Below are 25,428 nucleotides of genomic sequence, written 5' to 3'. Positions count from 1 at the left end.
AGGTCTCTAGATGTGGGCCTACGCGATGCACTAGCACGTCCAGAAACGGGAGCGAACCGTCCACCTCTGATTCTACGGTAAACTTGATGAAATTGGATAGAGAGTTGAGGTATTCTAGTAGTACCGTTTCAGAACCACGTGGTATTATGGTAAAAATATCGTCGACATATCTACACCACGTTGTAATAGGTGTAGGTGGGTTCTGGTGTATCTGCTTCTCCAGATCTTCCATGGCGATGTTAGCTACTACGGAACTGACAGGGGCACCCATAGCAGTGCCATGTACTTGTTTGTAGAGTGAGTCTTCAAAGGTGAAGATGCTGCTAGAGAGGCATAGGTTGAGGGCGGTACAGATGTCATCAGTGGATAGTGACGTCCTGGATTGGAGGCTTAAGTCGCTCTCAAGGAGCCTTCTGGCGCAGTGCACGGCCTGTTGGACGGGAATCGAGGTGAATAAAGAAACCACGTCAAATGATGCCATGACAGAGTTATCAGGGATTGAAATGTCCTTAATGGTGTTAATGAATTCACTGCTGTTTTTAACGGTGTGAGATGTATTACCTATAAGAGGCGAGAGGAGGCTCGCGATGTGTTTGGACAGTTCATACGTTGGGGCACTGCAGCAAGACACTATAGGTCTGAGAGGAATACCCGGTTTATGGATCTTTGGTAATCCGTAGAATTGTGGTAGTTGGCAGCCAGTAGCACGCAGAAGATGGTGAGTCGAGGTCGGGATCTTCTTATCTTTAAGCCATGTGTGGACAAGTTTATTAACATTTGCTTCCAGACGTTTCAAGACTTTAACGGGAGGATCAGGTAGAGGTTCATATACGTTAGGATCGAGTAATAGGGCCAAGGCTTTCTCTCGGTAGGCTGATCGGTCCAGCACAACAGTCCGGCGCCCTTTATCAGCAGGAAGTACAACGATGGAGTTGTCTTTTCTTATAGATGACAGGGCGGCACGTTGGCGGTGGTTGAGGTTTGAGCACGTTTTTCGAGTGTTGCGGAGGACTGCGGCAGTCTTGAATCGGATCTCGTTGGCAGTTTCTTCGGGAAGGTTGGTAATACTGGCTTCTATGCCCATAGCGAGCTGTGTGATGGGAGCCAGTATTACCAACCTTCCCGAAGAAACTTTCTCTGATGGTCCACATTAATGGACCATCAGAGAAATGATTGTCTAAAGGTCTAATGGACCATTAGACAATCATTTCTGACTGTCCATTGTCGCAATTTTTGAAGACAAGGTGTGAAATGGAAGAGGAGGATTTTAGGCTTAGGCCAATGGACGTAAGAAGACAAGGTTAGTAATGAAGAATCTTCCAAGTCATTTCACTGCACTAGTGCAACAGGGACACAAAAAGTCCGTCAATGGGTTTACATTGGTTAGTAATCAGAGTTGCTCCATTTTATTGTGTGTCATTTGTGGCAAATAACTTACAAATGCAGCAATGGCACCAGAAAAATTGAAACGACACAACTACAAATCACAGCCATTTGACAAATAAAGGTGCTGATTATTTTAAGCGGTTATTGGAATCTTAAAACAAGCAGAGTAAAGATTTTGTTAAAAAAGTCACATTCAGTGAAAAGGCACAGGAAGCAAATTATTTAGGAGCAGAACTTATTGCCTAGAAAAGGAAAAGTCACACAGTTGCTGAGAACCTAATAATGCCAGCATGTAAAATTATGAGTAAAATGCTAGGACAAGTTGCAGTATGAGGCATTTTCACCCACTGCTACAGCATACATTCTGTGTGCAAGACAGAATTCAGGTTTAATGATCTTATGGGGAATATAATGCAATAAAGACTGCAGAAAATGGGAAATCTGCTGTGGCTGAACAATTCTGGGGGGTGAATCACCAAATTTCTCCAGGTAATACTGCCAATGTTGATCATCTCATAGGTATTGGAATGGAAAATGGCTCGAGAGCTTGCAGATTGGTTCTTCAGAACATAATACCATCAATAGAGATAGGGGAGTCTGTATTCTGCCCCATCTTTGAAACTCTAATTTTTGGACAGAATTAATGCCTGGGATGCTCCCAAGTAATTTCTGATCTTCATGCACATGTGGAGGATGATTCCCATGATCCTGCTGATGTTATTTAACGATGTGCCATGATTGATAAAGGAAGCGGGTACCCTTGAAAGCTACTGTTTTATTCCTTTTATCTCTTTTAATTTGTGTACATTCAAGGATATTTGCACCTTTTCTTACTCTTAGTTAGCTTAACACAGCTCATATATTTACCTGTTGTGTGATGACTTACAGCAGGCCTTGAAATATCCAGCATATTGCATTACAAGCTGCTGAACATTCCAATACAAACAATGTAAGAATCGCTTTCACATCTTCCTGCAGTTATTGTTAATGTATTAGTCTATGTATCCCCCCAGCAAGCTAGCAGTTTTCCAACCAACCTATCACTGCCTCATTAGCATCAGCAAATATTCTTTCACCTTCTCTATTTTAGTGTATCCCATTCCTGTAGAAGCAGTTTCTCCTGTTAAAAAGCACGGGACACGCTGGAAAAAATTCTACTTCATAAACCTCGCACAATCTCTCCTGGCCCTTGTACAATCTTTCCCAAATTAATTGACAAGGCACTCATCATATACTCCCTCCTATCATGTCTGGACAGAATTGCAGACTCTTTCAAATTTAACCCTAACTCATGAATTCTTCTCAACATTGCTCTATACCTGTTAAATAAATCCTCACATCTCTACAACAAGTTCAACTTTTGTCCCTGTCAGACATACTTTGTTCCTACTACAACTATCATTTTTTCACACTTTATTTCTGTTTCCCTGACTATAGTTACTAACAATAGCTATTTAAGTTTCCTTTACTTAATTTGACCAGTAAATTCTGCCCTGAGGTGGGGGGTGTTCTGCATTGTCGCCTGATGCTGAAGTGAATTGGGCAGCTGACAGCTTGATAAGCCTCCCATTTTAATTCCTTTGAAGGTATCCACCTTACTCTTCAAGCTCTCATAAACGCCCATCAGAATGCTGAGTTGGCCCCTCATTTCTTCACACTCTCTGCAATGAGCACAACAAAGTCAGCCCCCCCCCCTTGGCACTAACATGCCCTGTTACAGAAAGTCCACAAATATTGCACAAGTAGCACATTACATCAGGCTGTGGTTCATAGGAGAATCACCCTCTTCAGTTTTCTTCCAAGACACAGCACTCCCACTGCTTTGAGCTCATTGCTTTGCTGCTCTAGTCAGGGGAATGATTTCTGTTTAAATTCAGTATAATTGAGAATACTACACTAAACTAATATACTTAATGCAATATGTACTCTGATTCACCAGTTATGCAGCAATAATACATACTACCCTCTCAAGTTTACATTATATGTATTGTAGTGATTGATTAAACTAGTTAAGAATGTTTTTTTCATTTTTGAGCTGCATAATTATGAATGGTATATTTTCATATTTGAACTGCATAATTATCATTGCCTGTAATATTGCTTGAGATGTCGATAATTATCTCTGTCACGGGTACTTAAAAACAGTTTATGTATCACTTATTAGTAATGGTAGCAACATGATCTGAGGAAGCAAAGCTTTAACAGCATCAGCAAAAAAAAAAAAAAAAAATTATGCACTACTTTTGTCTGCTCATTTCACTAATTTTCCAAATTTTAAATTTATTGACGCTACTCACTTCCATATACATGGAAGTTTATCCCAAGAATCAAATAATCTTTGAGTGCAAATTTCCGCACATCTGTTCTTTAGCCATCCTTTTTCAATTTAAATCTATGTGCCCTCGCATGTGTAATCCGAGAAAGAGTAATGATGCCATTCCAAATATCAGAGTTTGACCATGTTTCTGTTATATTTTCATTGTCTACATTTGATCACTTAACCAATACATCAAACCTTTGAAATTTATTTGCTACACTCCTAGCATTAGTATAAAAGTAAGTAAATGTTGGGTTTTATGCACATCGCAAACTTGGCCATGTTGTATTATTGTGTATTACATACAAATGTTTGTCCATAGGCTGATTTGCATATTGGGCAGACTGACAAACCTTGAATAACTTGTGGGTAGAACTTTCTTCCTCCACTTGAGATAGGCTAACTACAGCCTTGATTGACAGGGACTTTAGAAATTCCTCCTGTCAAAATGGAATTGAACCCAAACTTCTCCAAACAAGTGACTTGGTGAAATTACCATACTTTTATAGAGGACTCAAAAAAAATGAGCCTGCCCATACTTTTAGTAACTATTGCACACCCAGTGTAATTTACTAGTCCCATGTGAACCCACAGCAGACCTCTGCAGGTCCCAGCAGAAGCACTGCAAGAAACAATTTTGTTTCTGCTTGTGGCTATCAAGTTCTAGTGGCTTATGGCTATCAAGTATCTAGCTTGCTAAATTTTCTTAAATAAATAGAAAATGATTCATAAATCAGCTCAGATTAAGTAAAGGAAACTTAAAATATCAGAATAGATACCTGGTAATTATTTTTTTATTATTTCAAAGTCTCATTCTCATGGCCTTGGATAACAAGCGTCGACTTGATATTATGTTAAAAAAGCAAACTTTTATTGATTTTGATTACACTACTGCATTTCTAACACTACTTCATTAACTGTTTTAAGTTATTTCCATTTTTATAATCTTTGATTAAATTCACTATGCTCAGAAAAAGAGGTCAATAACTATCAGTGTAATTTCTCAATTATGAAGAATTTTGCAGAGGTTTAATAGTAAAGATAAAAAACACTAAGAATTGTAAGGTGCATTTCAAAATTTTCTAGTTGTTGAAAAATTCTTATTATTTTTTTAATAGATGGGCTTACTTGAAAAGGAGCTAGATGAAGATATGTAAGTTTAAAGTTCATTCTATGTAGAACTTTGTTATTAAGTTAAAATTTTGAAATTAGTATTAGTCACATGGTGCAAGGAAGTCTGACTTATGCTGCACCAGCCAAAAAAATAAATAAATAATAATAAAATAAAATAAAATAATAGATTAAAAAAATTAATATTAATAATAAGAAGAAAATAATAAAAAAAATAAAAGAAGAAGAAAATTAAAAAAAATAATAATAATAATTAATAAGACAAAAGGAAATGCACAACCTATGCAGCATTTCCCTCCTCCAGATTATTATCCAGATGACCTTTGAATTTCCCCAAACTCTCAGCCTCTATCACCCATGTAGGTAACTTATTCCAGTAATTTTTAACTCACTGGCTAAAATAAAACTTCCTGCAATCCAGTCTGAACAACTCCCTTGTTCTAGAATCATTTATACCATGAAAATTCCGTCCTTATTCATTTTGCTTATGCCTCTCAGAGCCTTAAACACCTCAATCAAGTCTTCTCTAAGTGCGTAGTTTCCAAGCTCTGAAACCCACATATTTGAAGTCTTTCCTCATGTGGACACCCTTTTACCAATCTCACCGGGCGAGTTACCTATCTTTGGATCCTTTGAAGAAGCATAATAGTTTTTGAATTGTTTTATTTAGTAAATTACAGCTAGAACTTCTTTTTTTAATCAAAACTGCAAAGATGAGAGGTATTACAACCTATAATACTCTGTACCATGCATGAGTTGGAGGTTGAGAAGATGAAAGAAGACATTTGTTGACTTGAACTTCTGTAGATGGTAATTTTCAAGAAGTACATATGAAGGAAGGTTGTTCCAGAAAACGGAAGTTGAATGAATAAACGAGGAAGAAGAAAAGTTGGTTCTGTGAAGTTGGACAGTAAAAGGATGTTGACTAGTCGTGGCACGTGTTTGGATTGCTTTGAAGGAGAGAGCAGGAATTATAGAAGCCAGTTTGGAAGAACAGTGCCGATGTAGGTATCTATAGAAGAGGAATGCAGCAGAAGCAGAATGTCTGTAAGATAGGGAGTGGAGAGATTCTGTTAGAGATGATTTATTAATTAACTAATGACCCTCTTTTGAATGGAATCTAGAAGCCTCAGAGAGGTTTTGGGGGTACCGCCCCAGATGTAGGAACAATATTCCATGGTAGCTCAGGTTCGTGATTTATACAAAGTGAACATTTGTTTGGAAAAAAAAGTAATGCCAAGAGCAAAAGAGAAAACCCAGTTTTTTACATGCAGAGGAAGCAATATTTGTAATGTGCTTATGCCAAGAGAGATTAGAAGTCAGGCTAATTCCCAATAGAAATATATGATCTTACCTAGAAATTGGAGTGTCCTCAAAGATAAGCGTAGAACTAGAAGAATCTTCTTTTTCTGTGAGATATAAAAGATTTATGGATTGAAATCAACTAAGTTGTCTTTGTGCCACTAGAGAATTACCTGGAGATCAACATTTAAGTGGATATTCAAGAAGTTGAGGCTGTTTGAGCATGGTAAGGTTGCTCAAACTAGAAGGTGGAAAGCAATATGCTATCATCAGAAAAACTATGGATAGATTTCCCTTCAATGGAAAAAGTTCATTAATATCCAAGAGGAAAAGAATGGGAGAAAGAACTGAACCTTGGGGAACCTTGGCATTAGCGGAGAAATAGAAGACAGGGTCATCTACTGTCACATACAGTGAGTGGTCAGGGAGAAAAGTGAATATACAATTAAAAAAAAACAATTAGTAAACCATAAGATGGAAGCTTATTTTGAAGACCTTTATGCATGACATGATCAAAAGTAACTTCTGCAGTTTCCCCAAACATTTCCATTCAATTTGTCCATAGATGGTAACGTAAGCCAGAATATCACCAGTGGATTGACACTGATGGAATCCTTACCTGCAATCATTGAACAGATGGAAGGTTTCTAGATAGTTTAAGAGTTGGCAGTTAATTGATTTCTCCATTACTTTAAAAAGATTAGAAGTAATTGCAATGGGACGATAATTGGATGGGAGGGATTTGTCACCTCCCATCCAATTTTTAGGAACTGGTGGATATGAGCAAATTTCAATGCAGAAGGAAAAACACCTTTGGAATAAGAAAGTGAAAAGAGGCGACACAGAACAGGAGTGAGTTCATGAGCACAGGTTTTGAAAACGAGTTGAGAAATACCATCAGGACCTGGAGCTTTCTTAGCATCAAGATTTGTCGAAATCCTTCTGACATCCTCTGACATAATGGGAATTTTGTGGAATGGTTTACCATGGTCATCATGAGTTGGAAGAAAAATGGGAGGACAGCCTTATTCTTGGCTGAAGTGGCAATAGAATCATCTGGCTTTGAGAGAAGTGGGAACAGAGATGGGAAAAAGTTGTGACCAATAGCTTTGGCAAGAGATCAGAATGCTGAGCTACCATTTTGACAAGAAGCAAGTTTTCTTCTCTTAGCCTCTTTGAAATCTAGTTTGGACTGATTAATAACTACTTTAAAATTGTTGCTAGCTTTGGTGAGGCAGAAAACAAAACTGAAGATTTGGAAACAAGTCAGTTACAGTATGCAACATCTTCTTTTGAACAGCCCCAGCACATTTATTGAAAAACCAAGGTTTAAATAAAGAATGAGATTTTTAGATGGAGTGTGGAATAAAGGATTTCATTCCTATAAGAATAATTTCACTGACACAATCTGAGCAAATGTTTATATCAGAAAACTTGAAACAGTAATCAGACTAAGGAAAAGAAGAAAAGATAATCTCGCAGATCATCCCAATTTGCATTTTTGTAATGCCAAAGAACATGAGGTTGAGAATGCCCAAATGAGAAAGGCTCCATTGGAGAAGTGACCATTACTAAGTTGTAATCTTTGGTGCCTAGAGAACCACTCACCTTCTACTTAGAAGGGTTGTTTGTGAGAAAAAGATCAAGAATCATAAGTGTTAGTTGTGGTTAGGATTGTCTGGTATTCTGGCAGTTAAATGAACAGTCTGTGCAAGGTTATTAGTAATTGCAAAAGCCTCGGCATCTTGACTAGCTGGGTCCATGTGACTAGAAAACAGAAACCAGCTGCAGTTGCGAACATTAAAATCACCAAGGAAAATTACCTCACTGTTAGGAAAGTTGGACTGGGGAAAGTCAAGTTTCAAAGAGAAGAAGTCAAAGTGATTAGTGGAGTCGAAAGAATGATAGAGGCAACAGTTGAATTTGACAGAAAGTGGTAAGAGATTTTAAGCTAGAGAAGATTGAAAAGAGGAGATTCCAAATTAGTAAGTCTCTGACAGTGAATATCAGTAGAAAACAGGCCTTGAGCGTTAGGCTGCATATCGCTGCATGATGTCTAGTAACAACTGACAGACTGGTTTAAGTTAAACTTTATTAAAATAAAGAAATTATAGATATACAGTAGAGCATCAGTTATTCGCAATAATTGATGTCAGACCACTTCCGGATAGCCAAATTTTCCAGATAATATTTTGGTAAAATTAAATAAATTTAATCTTACCAAATTTAAGCTAATAAGATTAAATAAATTTAATCTTACCTTGTGATTAAATTAAATAAAAAATATATATAAACCAATCTTGGAAAACAGAAACATCTGTATATCCAGGAATTTTTATGATTATTATACAAAACAGGAAAATTAGAAAGATATTTAAATGCTCTCGGGTTTTTCGACTTACTGATAACGAGCACGAACAGTCTGTGTTCCAGTGGCATTTGCACACACAGCAATTGTAACTTGCTCTTATCTCATCTTAAAACTTGGTACTGGCATTTCTCTTTTTAGTGGCTGAGGTTTTTCTGGGTAATGCTTTCCATAATAATCCTGTCTCATTAACATTATAAACGTTTTCTTTCTTGTAATTTGCTATAACTGAAGCAAACTTACATTTTAAAGGACACTGCTGCCGATTTGTCTGCAGAAAGTTTCTCACCTTGAATATCTAGTTCACGTATACCGTGTCTCAGTTTAAAGTTTTTCAGCCAACCTGTGCTTGCCTTAAAATTTTCATTATGCCAATGCTTTTTCACACAGCATTGGGCCAGATACTGGTTCACCTAAACTTTGCTCTGAACAAAAAAAAAAAAATAAATAAAGTGAATGCACTCTCTAAAGCGGTATTTTCAGGTTTCGACATAGTATTTTTCTTGATGTTGTAAATTGTTGAAAAGAGTCTCCACATTAAACACGTTGGAGAGATTTCCTAAATTTTCACCTTTTCTAAATCTATTAATAATTTCCGTTTTTCGTCGCAATGTTAAAACTGAGCATTTTCTTTTCATTCACAAAACAGGAAAATTAGAAAGATATTTAAATGCTCTCGGGTTTTTCGACTTACCGATAACGAGCATGAACATTTTACTGTAAAAAATTTAGAAAAATAATAAATCACACAGTTCCGGGCCAATATTATTCTTACCGAATCGGGAGCTAAACTAATGTGAAATTCACTGATTGTTTCCGAGAAGAGCCAGTAGTCTCTGTAATGTTTTTCTACAGCATATTTCTGAAGGTCACACAGAATTCTAGAAGTCATAACCATAAAACAATTTGCAGTTTTTGGTTTATTGGGCTTTTTGTTTGTACAATCTGTTATAAACAGGTAGTAAACTTGATCTTTCACTTATTATAATCAAAATTAAATTTGCAAACATGATCACTGTAAATGGAGCTTACTGTACTACTGTTAATAAAAAAAAAAAAGAAGAAAGATCAGCCTTTCAAATTATTCTGGATTACTGACATTCCGGCTAACTGACTTCCGGATAACCAGTGTTCTACTGTATTCATAAATAAAGTACTAAAACAGATATAAAATAAAAGTGTTAAAATATAAGTAAAAAGCAATAAAATAGAAGTTTTGGGGTGAGGTGTCACTCCATCAGCTAGTCGGTGTATGATTTACCAAGTATGTATATACATTAGGTAAAGTAACAGAAGATGACTGGGCATGATTGTAAATCACAACTCCGGTGCTGGTAATGCAGTATTATGCATGCGTAAGAACACCAGCACTCATTGCACTGTAGTATGGCAGACTCAATAATGGGGTGTATGTGAACTCCCCTATTACAATTCATAGTATGGTTACAGCTGACTGTGGAGTGCCTCGAGCCATGAACACTGAGGGTAATCATGTGAAGTCAACGGTTTCAATATCGCATCGGGATCAAGGTTATGCTGCTCGACCCAGTAATGTTCAGCAACAGCAGAGCTTTCAAACTTAGCAGTGCCAACTCATGCTCTGAGACACGATCTTTTAACCTTGTGGCAGTCTCACCAACATAGCACATCCTGCAATCATCTAGACACGTAATATGGTAACCACTCTACAAAAAAGGGAGGAATAGGTGATGAAAGCACCTCTGGAAATATGGAATGCAATTTCCTACCTGGGAATTGCACACACCATATATGGTAAGTGCGTAAAATTCTATTGAGACGATCCGACGTGCCCAGGTAATAAGGGATGTAAGAAATAGAGATAAACTCTATTGCTGGAACGAGTACAGAGAAGGGCAACAAGATTAGTGAATGGAACAAAGGGGTGCTCTTACGAAGAAAGGCTTAAGTTTTGCAAATTACAGTGTCTGGAGACTAGGCACCAGCGAGGTGATCTGATAGAGGTGTATAAAGCCTTGAATGGTTTAAGCATGCTCAATGCTGATGGGATTCTTCCTCTAGCTCAGAAAAATCACCTGAGAGGGCATAAATTCAAATTGAGGAAAGACGGATGTAGGATAGACGTGCGGAAATTTGCCTTTAGCCAGCGGGTGGTTGGTTGGTGGAACAGACTTCCATCCCTTGTGGTGGAGGTTGATAGCCTAAATAAGTTTAAGGCTCAGCTGGACAGGTATTTTGAACGAACAGAGGGGTGAAGTGGAAGTGGGTTTTTTTTTTTTTTTTTTGGCTGATGCTGCATAAGCTTGCTTTCTTGCATCAAATGCCTCTACTAATGCTAATGCTAAACTCATTATCGTAGGAAGGATTTCATCGAGTGATAAAATTGCAAGCTCGCAACTCTCACCTATCCAGAACACCAGGGGGAATAACCACAATTAGAAAGCTTCATTCTTACTTTAGAAATCTAATAAAACCATGAATAGTTAGTGCAGGAATAAACAAACATTAGTTTTGTTTCATGAGGCATGTCTGAAAAAGTTGAACAGTACATCTGAAATTGTAAATTTGGCTAAGGAAGGAACAACAAAAAACCTCCAAGAGTATTCACGTCTAAAAAAAAAGTTAGAAGTTTTGAAAGATGTAGCAGAAGGATTCAATGTCACATTATTTATATTTTCTACAAACAGTGTCTAATGACAAATTTGTATACTGATACTCTCCTAGTGATAAAGAAGATTAGCTCTCTCTCTCTCTCTCTCTCTCTCTCTCTCTCTCTCTCTCTCTCTCTCTCTCTCTCTCTCTTCTCTCTCTCTCTCTCTCTCTCTCTCTCTCTCTCTCTCTCTCTCTCTCTGCTGTGTGTGTGTGTGTGTGTGTGTGTGTGTTGTGTGTGTGTGTGTGTGTGTGTGTGTGTGTGTGTGTGTGTGTGTGTGTGTGTGCAGATGCCACACCTCAACACCTGTATATACATTCCCATGTGTCTGTTAGATCAGATACATGGGGGAATGTATATCCAGGGCCCACTAAGATGAAAGCACAAGCAGAGGATTTGGTTGTTGTGAAACTGGACTTACACAAAATCCAATGCACTCTTACTCATAGATGGGACCTAAATACCAACTCCAACAGCATTTTAGATTTTTGCCAAGGGCAACCTTGGCTGTTGACACTAGAAGAATATCCCCCAATATCACCTCAATGAAGAATATCCCCCTCAATGGCATAGTCATTGAGGTTTAATTGAGAATATTTTTCAAAAAAAAAATTTCTCAAAAAAAGTTTTGCAAACAAAGCTTTACTCCTCATTAAAAATAGTAACAATTGCTTTCTCTTGAATGTACCTGTACTTAAAATGATATCACTTGAAAAGAAAATATAAAATGAAGTAATGACAGCCAGTGCAAAAGTTAGTTTGTTCCATTACTTGTTTCCTTACTGGAAAATTTATTATGGATAGAATAGTATGTAGGCAGTTCACTGAGGTTGCAGGTTGCATCCCACCAGTCACTTAGACCCCCAAATATTGTCTATATTTGCATGAAGCAAAAGAAGATTTCTATTATTTCTAGTCTTTTGCTCTAGAAAGTTTTTTGTAGGTTTTTTAAACACACACATACACACACCGAAATTGGATTAGAAGTAGTAATTTTTATCAAGTTAGTACAACCTGAAATCACATTTTATGTTGCACTAAAATTTATATATTAATTATAGAAACAACTATGTTTATTCATTAGTTAACCTAAAAATTAAAAATATCATTTTTAATTGAATAACATCACCAAGAAGGCTAAAACAATTATTCTTTAAATGCTTTTTTTAAATACCGTTTACAAAAGAAGTTTCTCAAACACTTATTTTGTAAAGAGAACTGATCTAACACCTGCCTGCGTTAGATGAGACTTAGATTGAAGATTTAAACTTTTGTAAATAGGAAACACTTATTTTGTATTCATAACATATTTATTTGTTAAGCACTGTTATGCCATTTTCAGAGCTATTTGGCTCTGTCATCACACATAATCATCTAGAACAGGGGTCCCCAAACTACGACCTGCAGGCTGGAACTGGCCCGCAAAATAATTTTATCTGCCCTGCAGATATTTCAATTAGATCATAAAAATTAATATTTTATATTAGAACACACTAAAATTACAGCAACTGTACAGACGATCAGGTAAGTAGGTACTTTTTATCTGGCTACTTTTTATCTGTTACATTTTGATATGTTCCCTGTCATGTGAAAAGCCATGGAAATGATTTGCTAAAAATCAACTTTGCTAAAAAATAAATCTTTTTGTAATAAACTTTAAAATTTATTTAAAATTTGTAAATAAATTTATGTTAAAATCTTTCATAAAATTTTAAGGCATCAGTGCTTGCTTACTTCAATATTCACGAGTATTTTTTTATTTTATTTCAGTGACCTCATAAAAATCATGTTAAAAAAAAAAAAAAAAGTTGATGTTGAGTGTCACGTTTTTAATTAGCAGTGGCCAATTAATTACTTTCTTTTTACCGATTAATGATACTTGCACTCTTCTTATTTGCAATGAAGCCTTGTTGGTATTCAAGGAATATAATATGAAATGTCACTACACCACAAAACATGCCTCAAATTACAATAAATTTCAATGAGCTTTGCAGCAGAAAAAACTCTAAGAACTAACCCAAACTTTTCAAAGTCAACAACAGATGATTAGAACTTTTACTCATCAAAATTTTTCTGCAGTTAGAGCCATTTTTCAAGCCTCCCAAATCATTGCCGAAAAAGGAAGAGCCTTTACGGATGGAGAATTTGTAAAACGAATTTGTTTGGCAATTGCAGAAGTGTCCTGAGAAATTAAAGAATTTTGCATCTGTAAGTTTATCTTCATCAACAGTAACGAAAAGAATTGAAGATTTAAGATCAACTTTAGGAATTAAGGATTTAGGTGTGAAATAAACTTGTAGAAAAAGTTCATGAATTCATGCATTAAAAAAAACTTGAAAGATACAACAAGTGAAAATATATTTTTGAGTGTCAGAAGCAATTGAGGTCCCCAAATTGAATTGGGATTTGATATTGTCAGTTATGACAGATGGCACTAAAAATATGGTCAGTACTAAAATTGGGTTCATGCTTCATAAATATCTTGAGAGTAAAAATATTAAAAAAACAATGCAATTTCATTGTGTAATTCACTAGAAGTCTTTTTTCAGAAAATATTTGGGTGTAGATTCAGTCAAGTCAACTGTTAATATCAGCAGTAAATTTTATTTGCAAGACTGGTGTGAATCATCGGCAATTCAAAAATTTTCTTCAAACAATTGAGGCCGAATACAGTGATTTGTTATATCACACTGAAGTACGATGACTGAGTTGTGGTAACATGTTGAAGTGATTTTTTGAACTTAAGATCAAAATAGATCTATTTATGAACAAAAAATTAAAACCTGTTCTAGAACTGTCAGATCCCAAATGGTTGTAGAATCTTGCCTTTTTAACAGGTATATGTGAACACCTGAATTTTCTTAATATGAAACTACAAGGACGAGACAAACTTGTCAATGAATTGTATTATAATGTCAAAGCATTTGAAACAAAACTGGAGTTATTTAAAGTCAACTTTAAAGAGTATTTAAGAATACTCTTAAAGTTGATACTCTTAAGAATACTTTGAGAGTATTTCTATTGGTTTTTTATGTCATTTATCTGGTGAAATGTTGGATTAAGACTAATGGGTTTACTCGAAAACCATGTGTGATAGAGTTATACTTCCATGACATATTTTGTACTCTGCATTTCATATTATGTTTAGTTTAGCTCCAGATTCGGTAGGTAAGAATAATATCGGCCTGAAACTGTGCGATTTATTATTTTATTGGTGATTTAGCATCAAAAAACAAAGGTCGCAACAAACAAAACAAAAAACGATTGAACATTATTTTAATTTTTTTCCACATAAAATTTGCAGCAAAATACCTATCTGAATATAAATACATGTGTAAATGTGTGATTTTTTTTTTAGTTATTATTATTATATTTTTTTAATTAAATAAATTTTAATTTTACCTTGCGTTCGATTGTCTGGAAAATTTTGCTATCTGGAAGAGGTCTGACATTAATTATTCTCAATAACTAACTCTCTACTGTATATATGTATATTAGTGTGTGTTGCTACACTCTTTCCTTTTAATTCCCACACATCTATCCTAATTGATTAGGCAATGTTTTAAACTGTGTAACATGATTAAAACTATGTTTTTGTCAAATATTTCATGTCAAGTATTTTTTACACTGGGGCTTTTTATTAAATATGTGCTGCTGAGAGAGAGAATTTTCCAAAGTTTGCTGTTGAAGATTCTAAAGTCGAGAGTATTCTGTAAAATCTTCAGAATTTTGTTTCTTTCCTTTATTTTGGTCTGATTATTAGATTCATGGCTGGAATTTTAGAAGTTGCTCATTTTATTTGCATCAGTAATGTTTACTTATAGATTGACCCAGTCTGTTTCTAATTTTTTCCTACTGGGTTTATTATATATTAATTTAACAATATCCATTGAAGCATAGTTTTAATTTTTTTGCATAGTCCAGAAACTGAACATTTTAAAAATAAATTTAAAATGGATAGAGACTGTGAAATTAAACTGCGTTAAAAGAGCTTTTGCTAAATTAAACTTTCTTCTTTGTGGATTCAAATCCATTCAATATACTAGTTAAAATTATACATTACTCCATAAAAATATATATTTACCATGATGTAACTGGTAAATATATATATATATATTTTTTTTTTTCAAAAAAATATATAATTCTGTTTAAATATTTTAATTCCATTTATTGAATGTCAGGCTTCTCATTGAAGATTTCATGAAGACAATGGAAGTAACTGGAGCAGATTTTACTAACAGTTTTCGAAGTCTTTCCTTATTGACACTTCCAAGGTTACCTGATCATGAAAGCTCTCTGCAAGTTTTAAAGGAAAAGCTTTTGGAAAACTGCTGCTCATTGGAGATATTTCTAAAGTCTGCCGAATCTAATATGGATATCAGGTGAGTCGCACATTACAAAATAAAATTTTTATAAAAAATTTAACAGGAGCAATACACTTTTTAACCTGATAGTGGTGACAAAACACCACAGATGCCCCTCTGTGGTGTTTTTAAAGTCTCGTGATCATGCTGGCCATGCAAGTTGTTGGATATCTTCAATTTCAAGATATGCCTTTACTACTTGAGCTCTACACCAGTGGCACTACTCATGCATGAAAAGAAAATCTGGACCAACCGCAGCCCTAAAAATTAGCACATAGGGTTCAAGAATCTATTCTCAGTAACTCTGCACAGTTGTGGTACCCCTATCAAAAATATGAAGAGGGCTGTGACCACTGATCATTATTGTTATTAGTAGCAAATGATGCAAGAAAGCAAACTTAAAAAACAAAAAAAAAAAAAAAAAATTCACCCAGCTGTGCCTTCCAAAAATTTATTCAACCCATCCACTTCCACAACAACAGATGAAGTCTGTTCTGACAATCAAGCACCCCCTGGCTGAAGGCAACTTTCACACATTTATCCTGCAATCATCCTTCCTCAACTTGAATTTATGTACCCTCATGTGTTTAGTCTCAGCAAATGGAAGAACACCATTAACATTCAGCTTACTCAATCCATTCAAGTCTTTAAACACCTCAGTCAGATCTCCGTGCAGGTTCCTGGCCTCGAGATGCTGCAGTTTGCAGAACTAAAGCCTTTCTAGATAAGATCACCCTTTTGTTTCCTTCACCAATCTGGCTGCCCTTCTCTGCACCCATCCCAGCAGATCTACATTCCTCCTAAATTGCGCTTCTTGATTAGACCCGGGGTTCGAGCCCATCACCACCAAATACGGAGGATGCGGAAAGGTCAGGGAATGACCATCGCATATCCCGGAGCAATATGCCTTAGTTGTAATGCTCCTAAAAACCAAATAACAACCAATCCTCCTAAATTGAAACCTCTAGACCTCTGTATAATATAGTATATAATACTCAAGATGCAGCCTAACTATAGCATTATTATACAAAGGGATAATCACCTCCCTACCCCTGCCAGCAAAGTTTCTGTATGTTGTTGACAAAACCCTATGAGCTATCCTTACAGCATATCTGTACTTCTCAGAGAATTTCATGTCTGACTGCACAGTAGTTTTTTATTCTCCACTACCCTGAGTGTAGTACTACATAGCTGATAAGTTACTCTGCGGTTACTGCTACCCACGTGCACCTTGCATTTGTCAATGTTAAATTTCAATTGCCATTTCTCACCCTGATGACTGTCATTAACTACTCTGCCAACTCTTGTATCATCTGTAAACTTATTCTTCCCCACACAAAAACACTGCCTCCTCCTTAACTGTCTCTTCCTCTGATGTTGGATGGATGCCAATGATTCCTCATTTTCTCCAGATGAAATGTCTAGAATCTGTTTCTAGGCTAAAACAGGACTCGTCAGAGAACAGAACTCTACCCCATTTGACACAGCTCTAAATCACATGCTCTTGGCACCAGTTTTGACAAGCTCTGGGTTGTTTGGGGGTTAATGGAATACAAACCACTGACTTCCTTGTCTAGAGTCCACTTGAATTGCACAGTTGTGGTACCCCTTTTAATGTTAATGGTCGCCCTGTGGTCGCACAAACTCAAGAGACAGTTGATGACAGGATACTGTGGAGTTCTGTCTTGCTGTTAGAGCCAGAGTGTTGGTTTGTTCTGGTTGATGTAGTCCTCAGGCGATCTGGCCAGCTCTTCTTTTAATGGTTCCTGTCTCCAATCTGCTTCAATAGTTCTGGGACAACACTGCTTAGCACATTAAGCCAGCATGCCACCTGAGTTCTGAGTGCTTCCTTGCAGAGAATGTGAGGAACTTAAGTGCCAAGTCAGTTTTCTGACAGGCTTATATGAGAGCTTGAGGAATAGGGTTGATGCTCTCAAAGAAATTAAAAAGAGGGAACCTTCAGGCACTGTGGTGGGCAGCTGAGTGATCGAAAAAGATCCCCAAAGCAAGAAAAAACAAGATTGTCCACAGTAGAGCATGGTAGTGCCTCAGGAGGTAGCTATAGTTGGTGACTACTGTTGTGGAAACAGGATATATATTTTGAAAATAGGATAGGTGGAATAGGACGAAGGTATACCTGACAGGACAAAAATTGATGACATATGGCACCATTTAAGGGTGCAAAAGATGATATTGTTTTACACATTGGTACTAATGAAATTAAGAGTAGGAAATCTGAGCATTTGTTTAAGAAGGATTTACTTTAGATTTATCTAAACAAATTTTGAGATAAAATCAAGAGTTGGGATTAATTTTGAAACTGTTTGTGTTTGTCATTTAATCCCTTCTGTCATTCCCAGACATGATAGGAGGGAGTAAATGACGAGTGCCTTGTCAGTCAATTTAGCCCTGAAGCCTCATGGGATAGAATTTTTCACCGTTTGTTCTGTGTTTTTGTTTAACACGATGCTGTTTCCACAGGGATGGCATATGCTTAGGTGCAAGAATAGCTTAGGTGGTTTCAGTGCTATTGAGGCAGTGTTTGGTGTCCATATACAGCAGTCCATAAAGTGACGGAACAAAACATCTAAAGCCAACAGCTCTTTAACATCAAAGCTACAAAGCATTTTGACCACCAACTATTAATTCTGTTAATTAACTTTTGGCTCTAAGTGTCGCCCAAACACTGGAGATGAAACAATAATATACATGCATACTTGCATGTATATTATTGTTTTTTCATTAGTAAATTAATAAGAGGAGTTTACCTCAATATAGTACATGGAACACTTCCGTATGATACCCTCCAGAAATTAGAACGGAAAAAACGAAAAAATCGACAACTTACCGGTACATTAAAGTAAAATATAAATAATTAAAGTAAAATATAAATAATTAAATAATCAATTTAACACAAACCAAAATCAATTCAAAACAATTAAAATTCAAATTAACGCAATTAAAAGAATTAACGAAAATATTCAAAACGATTTTTGGAAGGAAAATCGTTTTGAATATTTTCGTTAATTCTTTTAATTGCGTTAATTTGAATTTTAATTGTTTTGAATTGATTTTGGTTTGTGTTAAATTGATTATTTAATTATTTATATTTTACTTTAATGTACCGGTAAGTTGTCGATTTTTTCGTTTTTTCCGTTCTAATTTCTGGAGAGTATCATACGGAAGTGTTCCACGTACTATATTGAGGTAAACTCCTCTTATTAATTTACTAATATTATTATCAACGTAGAACATATTGAGTATTACAGCTCTGATTCATACTATCTATTGTTTTTTCATGTAATTATTAATATTAAATTACTATTTAAACATTCAAAGGATTTAACTTGCTACTGGAGTCGCATAAGCCTCGTTTCAGCTCCATCATAGTGAATTTCCTTTTTCCAAGACAGTTTGTCATTAAAAGTTCAAGTTTGGTATCACAAGATCCGGGCAGCATGTTTAAATTTATCTTTTTTTCAGTTATCAGTGGAACTGGGTTTGTTAAGTTCTAACCTCATCCAGACAAGTACTTGAATAAAACCAAGAAACTACTAAAACGTCTTAACAATATAACAGCCCTCTCACTTAAGGATATGCACAAAAGACATTACGAGAGGTACATTATCAGCATACAGCAATGAACAATTTAATTTAAATTACATTAAAGGTCTGTCAGTTCAACAGTTATGAAACTCCGTCACTACAGCCTTAACAACATTATTTACTCCATTAAAAAAAAAAAAAAAAACTTGATAACATTTATCAGCTCAACAACTCCTCAACATCAAATGTTCTGTTGCAACCATACCCATGGCTGCAGCTCTATCAAATCTATTCAAAATCAGCCTCAGTAATATAATTCAGCACTCGTGAATACTCTAATAATACTTAACATTAATTACCATCAAATGTAGTAAACTATTAAGAGTGTATATGCAAGTTGGAACACCTAGTACCAGCTAGAGTAAACACATCAGTTACAAGTTAGCTTCCAAAACCACTGCTTACCCATTTATGCAAAATAAAATCGTGCCTTACTGCTCATTTACATCAGGTTCAGCACTATAAATTCCCTTTCTGAACAGTTTGTTGGCAAATTCAGAAAGAGCCAGGAAGTAGTCTCTACTTGCCAAAAAAATCTCAGGAACTCATCCACATTATAAACATTGGTTAACATTTGTAAACTATTTCTTAAATCCAAAAATAAGTAACAATCTGGTATTAAGTGCTCTACTGCCTCCTGAGCACCACATTTACATAACGGAAGGCAGCCAGACCAAACATAAATAACTTGTAATTTAAACTGCCATGCCCAGTCAACAAAAAAGTTACATTCAGTCCTGGGTTTAACCAGTTCAGTTGTTCAACTCTGTAATGTTAGGAAAAAACTTATTAGTCATTCTGCCCAATCAGCAGTAGCCCAAATAGTCTGCCAATCCTGTGTAAACTCACTTTGGATTCTAGTGTTATCATCCTTCATAGGTGTGTTTAAATCTATATAATAATTACCAACTCTAGCTGGTAACCCTTTCTTCTAAAATATTGAAAATGTTGAAATAAAACCTTGTAGTAAATAGGTAATTTTCCATTCAGAACTTGTAAGGCTATTGTAGAAACTGTTCTATATGTTCTAGAGGTAGGAAAAGGAAGAAAAACTGCACTTGCATTGTTTTATTGACTGAACAATTAGTAACTCGCAAGCCCCAAGCACCAGAAGTGTAACAGATTGTTGGAAGGAAAATACTTTTAGAGTCAAGTTTAAAGTTCTAGGCAAATGAAGGAATTTTAAAGTTCTAATTACTAAAGGAGCATGGGGTAGAACCCCATGCTCCTTTAGTAACTATAAAATGGGGCTGCATAGCCCCAGTTTCTAGCTGAAAATGGGGCTGCATAGCCACAGGTCACTCCAAGTGCCTATGCTAACCATGGTTCACTGGCCACAGTGCTTACAATGGGCATGCAGGTATTGAAACTGGATCTTGAGTGATTGGAAGAAAGTCATCTGATCTGATGAATCACATTTCCTGTTTCACCATGTGGACGGCCGGGTATGTATGTGTCATTTACCTTGGGAAGTGATGGCGCCTGGATGAACTGTGGGACGAAAACAAGCCGGTGGTTGTGTCATGCTTTGTTTGAGGTTCTGCTGGGGTACCCTGGGTCGAGTCATCCATATGCCAGGCATGCTGGCATCTACCGCCTACTTAAACATCATTGCTGACTAGGTACACCCTTCCATGGTGTACCTAGTCAGCAATAGTCTTCCTCTGTGGTGGTGCCTTCTTTCAGCAGGATAATACACTATGCCACACCGCCTGGATCGTTTGAGACTGGTTTGCGGAACATGAGGAAGACTTCGAAGTATTGCCCTGACCTCCAAATTCCCCAGACATCAGTCCCATCGAGCATCTGTGGTTTGTGTTGGAACAACAACTCTGATCTGCAGCGTTTCAACCATGGACCTTACAGGAGTTAAAGGATCTGCTGGTTACGTGTTGGTACCAAATACCAAAAGACACATTTAGAAATCTTGTAGATCCATGCCTCACCAGGTATACAAGCTGTTTAGGCTGCACGTGGAGGATCAACATCATATTAGGTAGGTGGTCATAAAGTTTTGGCTCATCAGTGTATATGTTCTAACTATTTGTATGACATTACCGTTCAGTTTTATAGATGGGGGGTCCATTTAGGTTAAAATACCTTTTTAAAAGTATTTGCTTAGTTTTTGTGGGAAATTTCAAGTTTGTGAACTTTACACCAATTATTTAAGTTGTCCAGTATATCATTTGCTCTCTCTCTCCAAGTTCTAATTTTGACTCACCATAAATCAACACCACTAAATCATCTGCATACGCTGTCTTAAGAATCTTTTCATGTTGTACAGTAGCCATCCGCCAATGATCACATTCCAGAAAATTGGGCCTAGAACAGATCCCTGAGGGCTGCCCTGGTAACACACTGCAATATGAACAATAAGACTTTTATCGCTGAAATAATTAGAGATAAGTCGGTAAATAGGGCAGACACCCCAGCCTCCCTGAACCTCGCCAGGACACTTTGTCACCATACAGTGTCAAAAGCCCCTTTGAAGTCCACGAAGAGACTGAGGACGTACTTAGAGTCTGTAGCCAAAACTGAGTTCATGACAGACCTGATCGCATCAACCACAGACTTGCCCTTAGAAAAGCCAAATTGAGTTGAAACTTGTAAATCCTTTCCATGGAAATATGTTGGAACCCTTCCAGCAATCAGTTTTTCAACCACCTTCACCAAATCTGGAAGAAGGGCAGTGGGCCAATAAGACAAGGGTTCATTAGAGGGCTTCTCAGGATTTTTAATTATGATTTTTAGATTAGCTCTTTTCCAAGGACTTAGAAAAGAGCCATCACAGAGATATTTATTGAAAAGGTTTGAAATCAACTGCAAAGCAACCCACCACACTCTTTTTGACACAGCAACCTCCAGCAAGTCCAAACTGGGACACTTGCCATCCCTAGTTGATTCCATTGTTTGTCTGATTTCTTCTTTTGTGAATGGTTGCTTGGGAACTAAACCGCAGTAAGCCAAATGACAAAATCTTATGTATTATTGTTGAGTGCTTTCTGGAACAGAAACATATTGATGGATAAGCTTATCCAAGGTGACATTCATTGAGTCCGACCAAGTAAGAGTCTCCTGTCTATCAGGTGTTAATATGAAGGAGAAAATCTCACTGAGATGGATCTTATCAGCAATGATCTTGTATGCCATCCCCCAAGGCTCGTCATTTAATGTTCCAGATGTTCTCAGGCCAATTTTTTCTCTTTATAATTATTATTATAGTAGAGACATCTGACCAAATTGTAAAGCATCAGCCAGATGGTCCACTTCGTCTCTAGGCCTATTTCCTCATTTCGCTCTCTGAAAATCAGATTTTAGTTGATTTCTCAAATTTGTCAGATTTTGAGTCCACCAAGGCACATAGTTATTCCGTCTTTTCTTTTTCTTAAAGGAATAATTGCAAACAGACATGATTAGTTTTTGCACTTGTTCAATCTGTGTCAACACAGGGAGTTGAACAATATCATCTATAACAGGCTAGGCCAACCAGCAGACTATATATGGCCTGCCACATTATTTTTTATGCTACTGACTACATCATTGTGAAATCATTCACTAGCTACACTAGGCCTGACAAATAATGACTTCTCGACTCCTTGAAAAATCATCGTTTCTGAGAACTCGCAAAATGTTTGAGATATTCTGTTCTCCATTTCACATTGACGTTTCCACTGTCCTGGAAACTCTGCAGATGGAAGTACAGCAGACTCTCGATTAACCAGGATCGGATTAACCGGGACACTTCAAGACTGCCAAATTTAAAAAAAAATAATAAATAAATAAATAACTAGAATAGATATGAACAGATATTTTGCAAGTCGTATATAAGCGACAAACAGCATTGTAAGTTGAGATTAGTGTACCTATTAACTTGCAATCCCCGCTGTCCTCACACCCGCACCTCAAAAAAAAAGAGAGACCAAATCTTTAGTTTGATTTAGTGCATTGCGACGATTGTTCTGTTCTGTTGCAGCGCAAAAAGACAAATTTTGTTTCGCTATTTATGTGAGGGATGTCAGATTTTTTTTTTTGTTTAGAAATCACGAAAATGATGGGTACACGCAAAAAGAGTTGTGTTTTCAGTTAAACAAAAACATGAAATTTTTCAAAAGTTTGAAAACGGTGCATCCATTAAATCCTCAAAGAACCATTATAATGTTGGTGATCAAACCATACGCAACATCTTAAAAAAATAAAGGGACGCTTTGAGATTTAGCTATTATTTTCTGTAAGTAGCTTATAGACATAGTGAGGATCGTTAGTTTATTCTGAATTGAGACAGCGAGATTTGGAAGTTAATTAATACTTAAGTGTCCGTATATTTACCCTTCGTAATTTGCCGCCTTTGTTATACGATACGTTATATTCCGAACTAGATAGCGTTAGTATTGTCAGTTAATCAGTAAAATCTATTAAATTTGTTACACTTCGTTGTCAATTAAATTGTACTTTTAACTAAATGTATATAACGAATTAGTAACATAATTAATTAATATATAACTTGATACAGAAGTTATATAAACAGAACTCGTAGATAATACTCGATACTGAAAAATATATATAGTGTTATACCTGTGCTGGGATACAAGTTTAGGGTTATAATTTTGTACTGAAATTGAAATTTTATTGAAATTAAATCATGACTCAGACCAGAGCAGCAAAGCAAAAGGCTCAAGGTAATGGGAGTGCCATGGCTCAGGGGAGAATTTGGGGGGGGGGGGGGGTGCAGTTGATCTCTCTGAAACACAGCCTTTTAAAATGCACTGCTTGCATGATGTTTGTGGACAATCGGGTACGGGACATGATATTGCCATGAGGGATATCGTTGTGTGTGCACGATGCAAGGAGTGTAACAAAATCAGGCAACAACTCAGCGTTGTTATTGGCCTATATGAGAGCTTGAAGGACAGGGTGGATGCCCTCGAAGGAACTAAATTGAGGGGCCCATCAGGCTCTCAGCTGCCCACATCAACACCAGAGCTTGCACTTGTTCATCACGCAACACAGCGGCAACCCCCAAGGCAGAATGTGCTAGTCCCACAGGAACTAGTAGTTGTTGGTGACTCCATTGTCAGGGTAACGGAGAACATGCTTCGTAAAAAGGATAGGTGGAACAGAACCAGGGTATGTCTGCCAGGGGCAAAGGTTGATGACGTTGTACAGCGGATATCATCTTTTGAGGGCACAAAAGGTGATATAGTTGTACACGTTGAACTAATGATATCAAGAGTAGGAGACCGGCAGAATTACTTAACTGTTACAGGTCACTGTTGAAAAACAAGCCGTCAATTAGGGTTGAATTTGAAAGTGTCTGCAATTCTGCTCAGACATGATAAGCAGGAGTATATGATGAGAGCCTTGTCGATCAATTCAGCCCTGGAAAGATTGTGCAATACTCAAGGAGTAGAATTTTTTTCAGCCTGGACTGTACTTGTTAACAGGAGAGACTGCTTCTACAGGGATGGGATACACTTAAATAGAAAGGGTGCAAGAAAATTTGCTGATGCTATCGAGGCAGTGTTAGGTGGGTCGGAAAACCTGCTAGCTTGGGGGGATACAAAGACTAATAGATTAACAGTAGCCAGTGGCAGAGGTGAAAGTGATTCTTGCACTGCTTCTATTGGAATGAGCAGAAGCCTGAAAAACAAGATGCAGGAATTTTCAGAGACTGCTGGGAGTCATTGCGGTACAAGTAAAACATGGATTGTATTAGGGTAGCTAAGAATAGAAACAGGTGCATGTATACTTGTGTGTACACCAATGCTAGGAGTTTGGGAAATAAATTTGATGAATTTGAGGTATTGCTCAAAACATCAAAGGCAGATATTGTTGGGATATCAGAGACGTGGTGTCACACAGATATAAGGGATGCAGAACTGCAATTTGGGGAGTACAACGTCTACAGAAAGGATAGACAGGATAGGAAGGGGGGAGGGAGTAATACTCTTGATTTGATTATCAGTAGTGATTCTTCATGCATTAAGATTCTGCAGATAAAGGAACCACTAGGTGGCAGTGATAACAGTGTGCTGAAGTGAGATTTACTCAAAGGGTAACTACCATCAGTGGTAAAGGGAAGGGTTGTTGCTTTCATAAAGGCAACTACGATTGTCTGAGACGGTATTTAAATTCTATACAGTGGGACCAACTGATGATGTTACCAACAGCAAACTCAAAATGGGAAGCATTCAAAGAACTTATCTTGGAAGCTACTAGGCTTTACATATCAACTAAGCAATTTTTTTAAGGTTCAGGCCTAAATGGATGTCAGATGAACTAATGAGACATGTGACATAGAAGAAAAATGCATGGGATACATACAAAT

At 36.7% G+C, this 25,428-nt stretch overlaps 1 protein-coding gene across 1 annotated transcript in view; it reads left to right on the top strand.

Annotated features, from left to right (window-relative positions):
* The window catches only part of LOC150088278 (protein adenylyltransferase SelO, mitochondrial-like), a 471,795-nt gene that overhangs the window by 250,163 nt on the left and 196,204 nt on the right, over nt 1-25,428 (top strand). The window contains exons 8-9 of the mRNA XM_090370666.1: nt 4,822-4,856; nt 15,315-15,515. Coding sequence (XP_090226792.1) covers nt 4,822-4,856; nt 15,315-15,515 — 236 coding nt within the window. The remainder of the gene's footprint in view (nt 1-4,821; nt 4,857-15,314; nt 15,516-25,428) is intronic.

The sequence above is a fragment of the Mastigoproctus giganteus genome, chromosome 3, assembly GCF_048544385.1.
Source record: "Mastigoproctus giganteus isolate SK-2022 chromosome 3, ASM4854438v1, whole genome shotgun sequence".
NCBI classification, from domain to species: domain Eukaryota; kingdom Metazoa; phylum Arthropoda; class Arachnida; order Uropygi; family Thelyphonidae; genus Mastigoproctus; species Mastigoproctus giganteus.
This window is presented reverse-complemented; position numbering and strand designations above follow the sequence as displayed.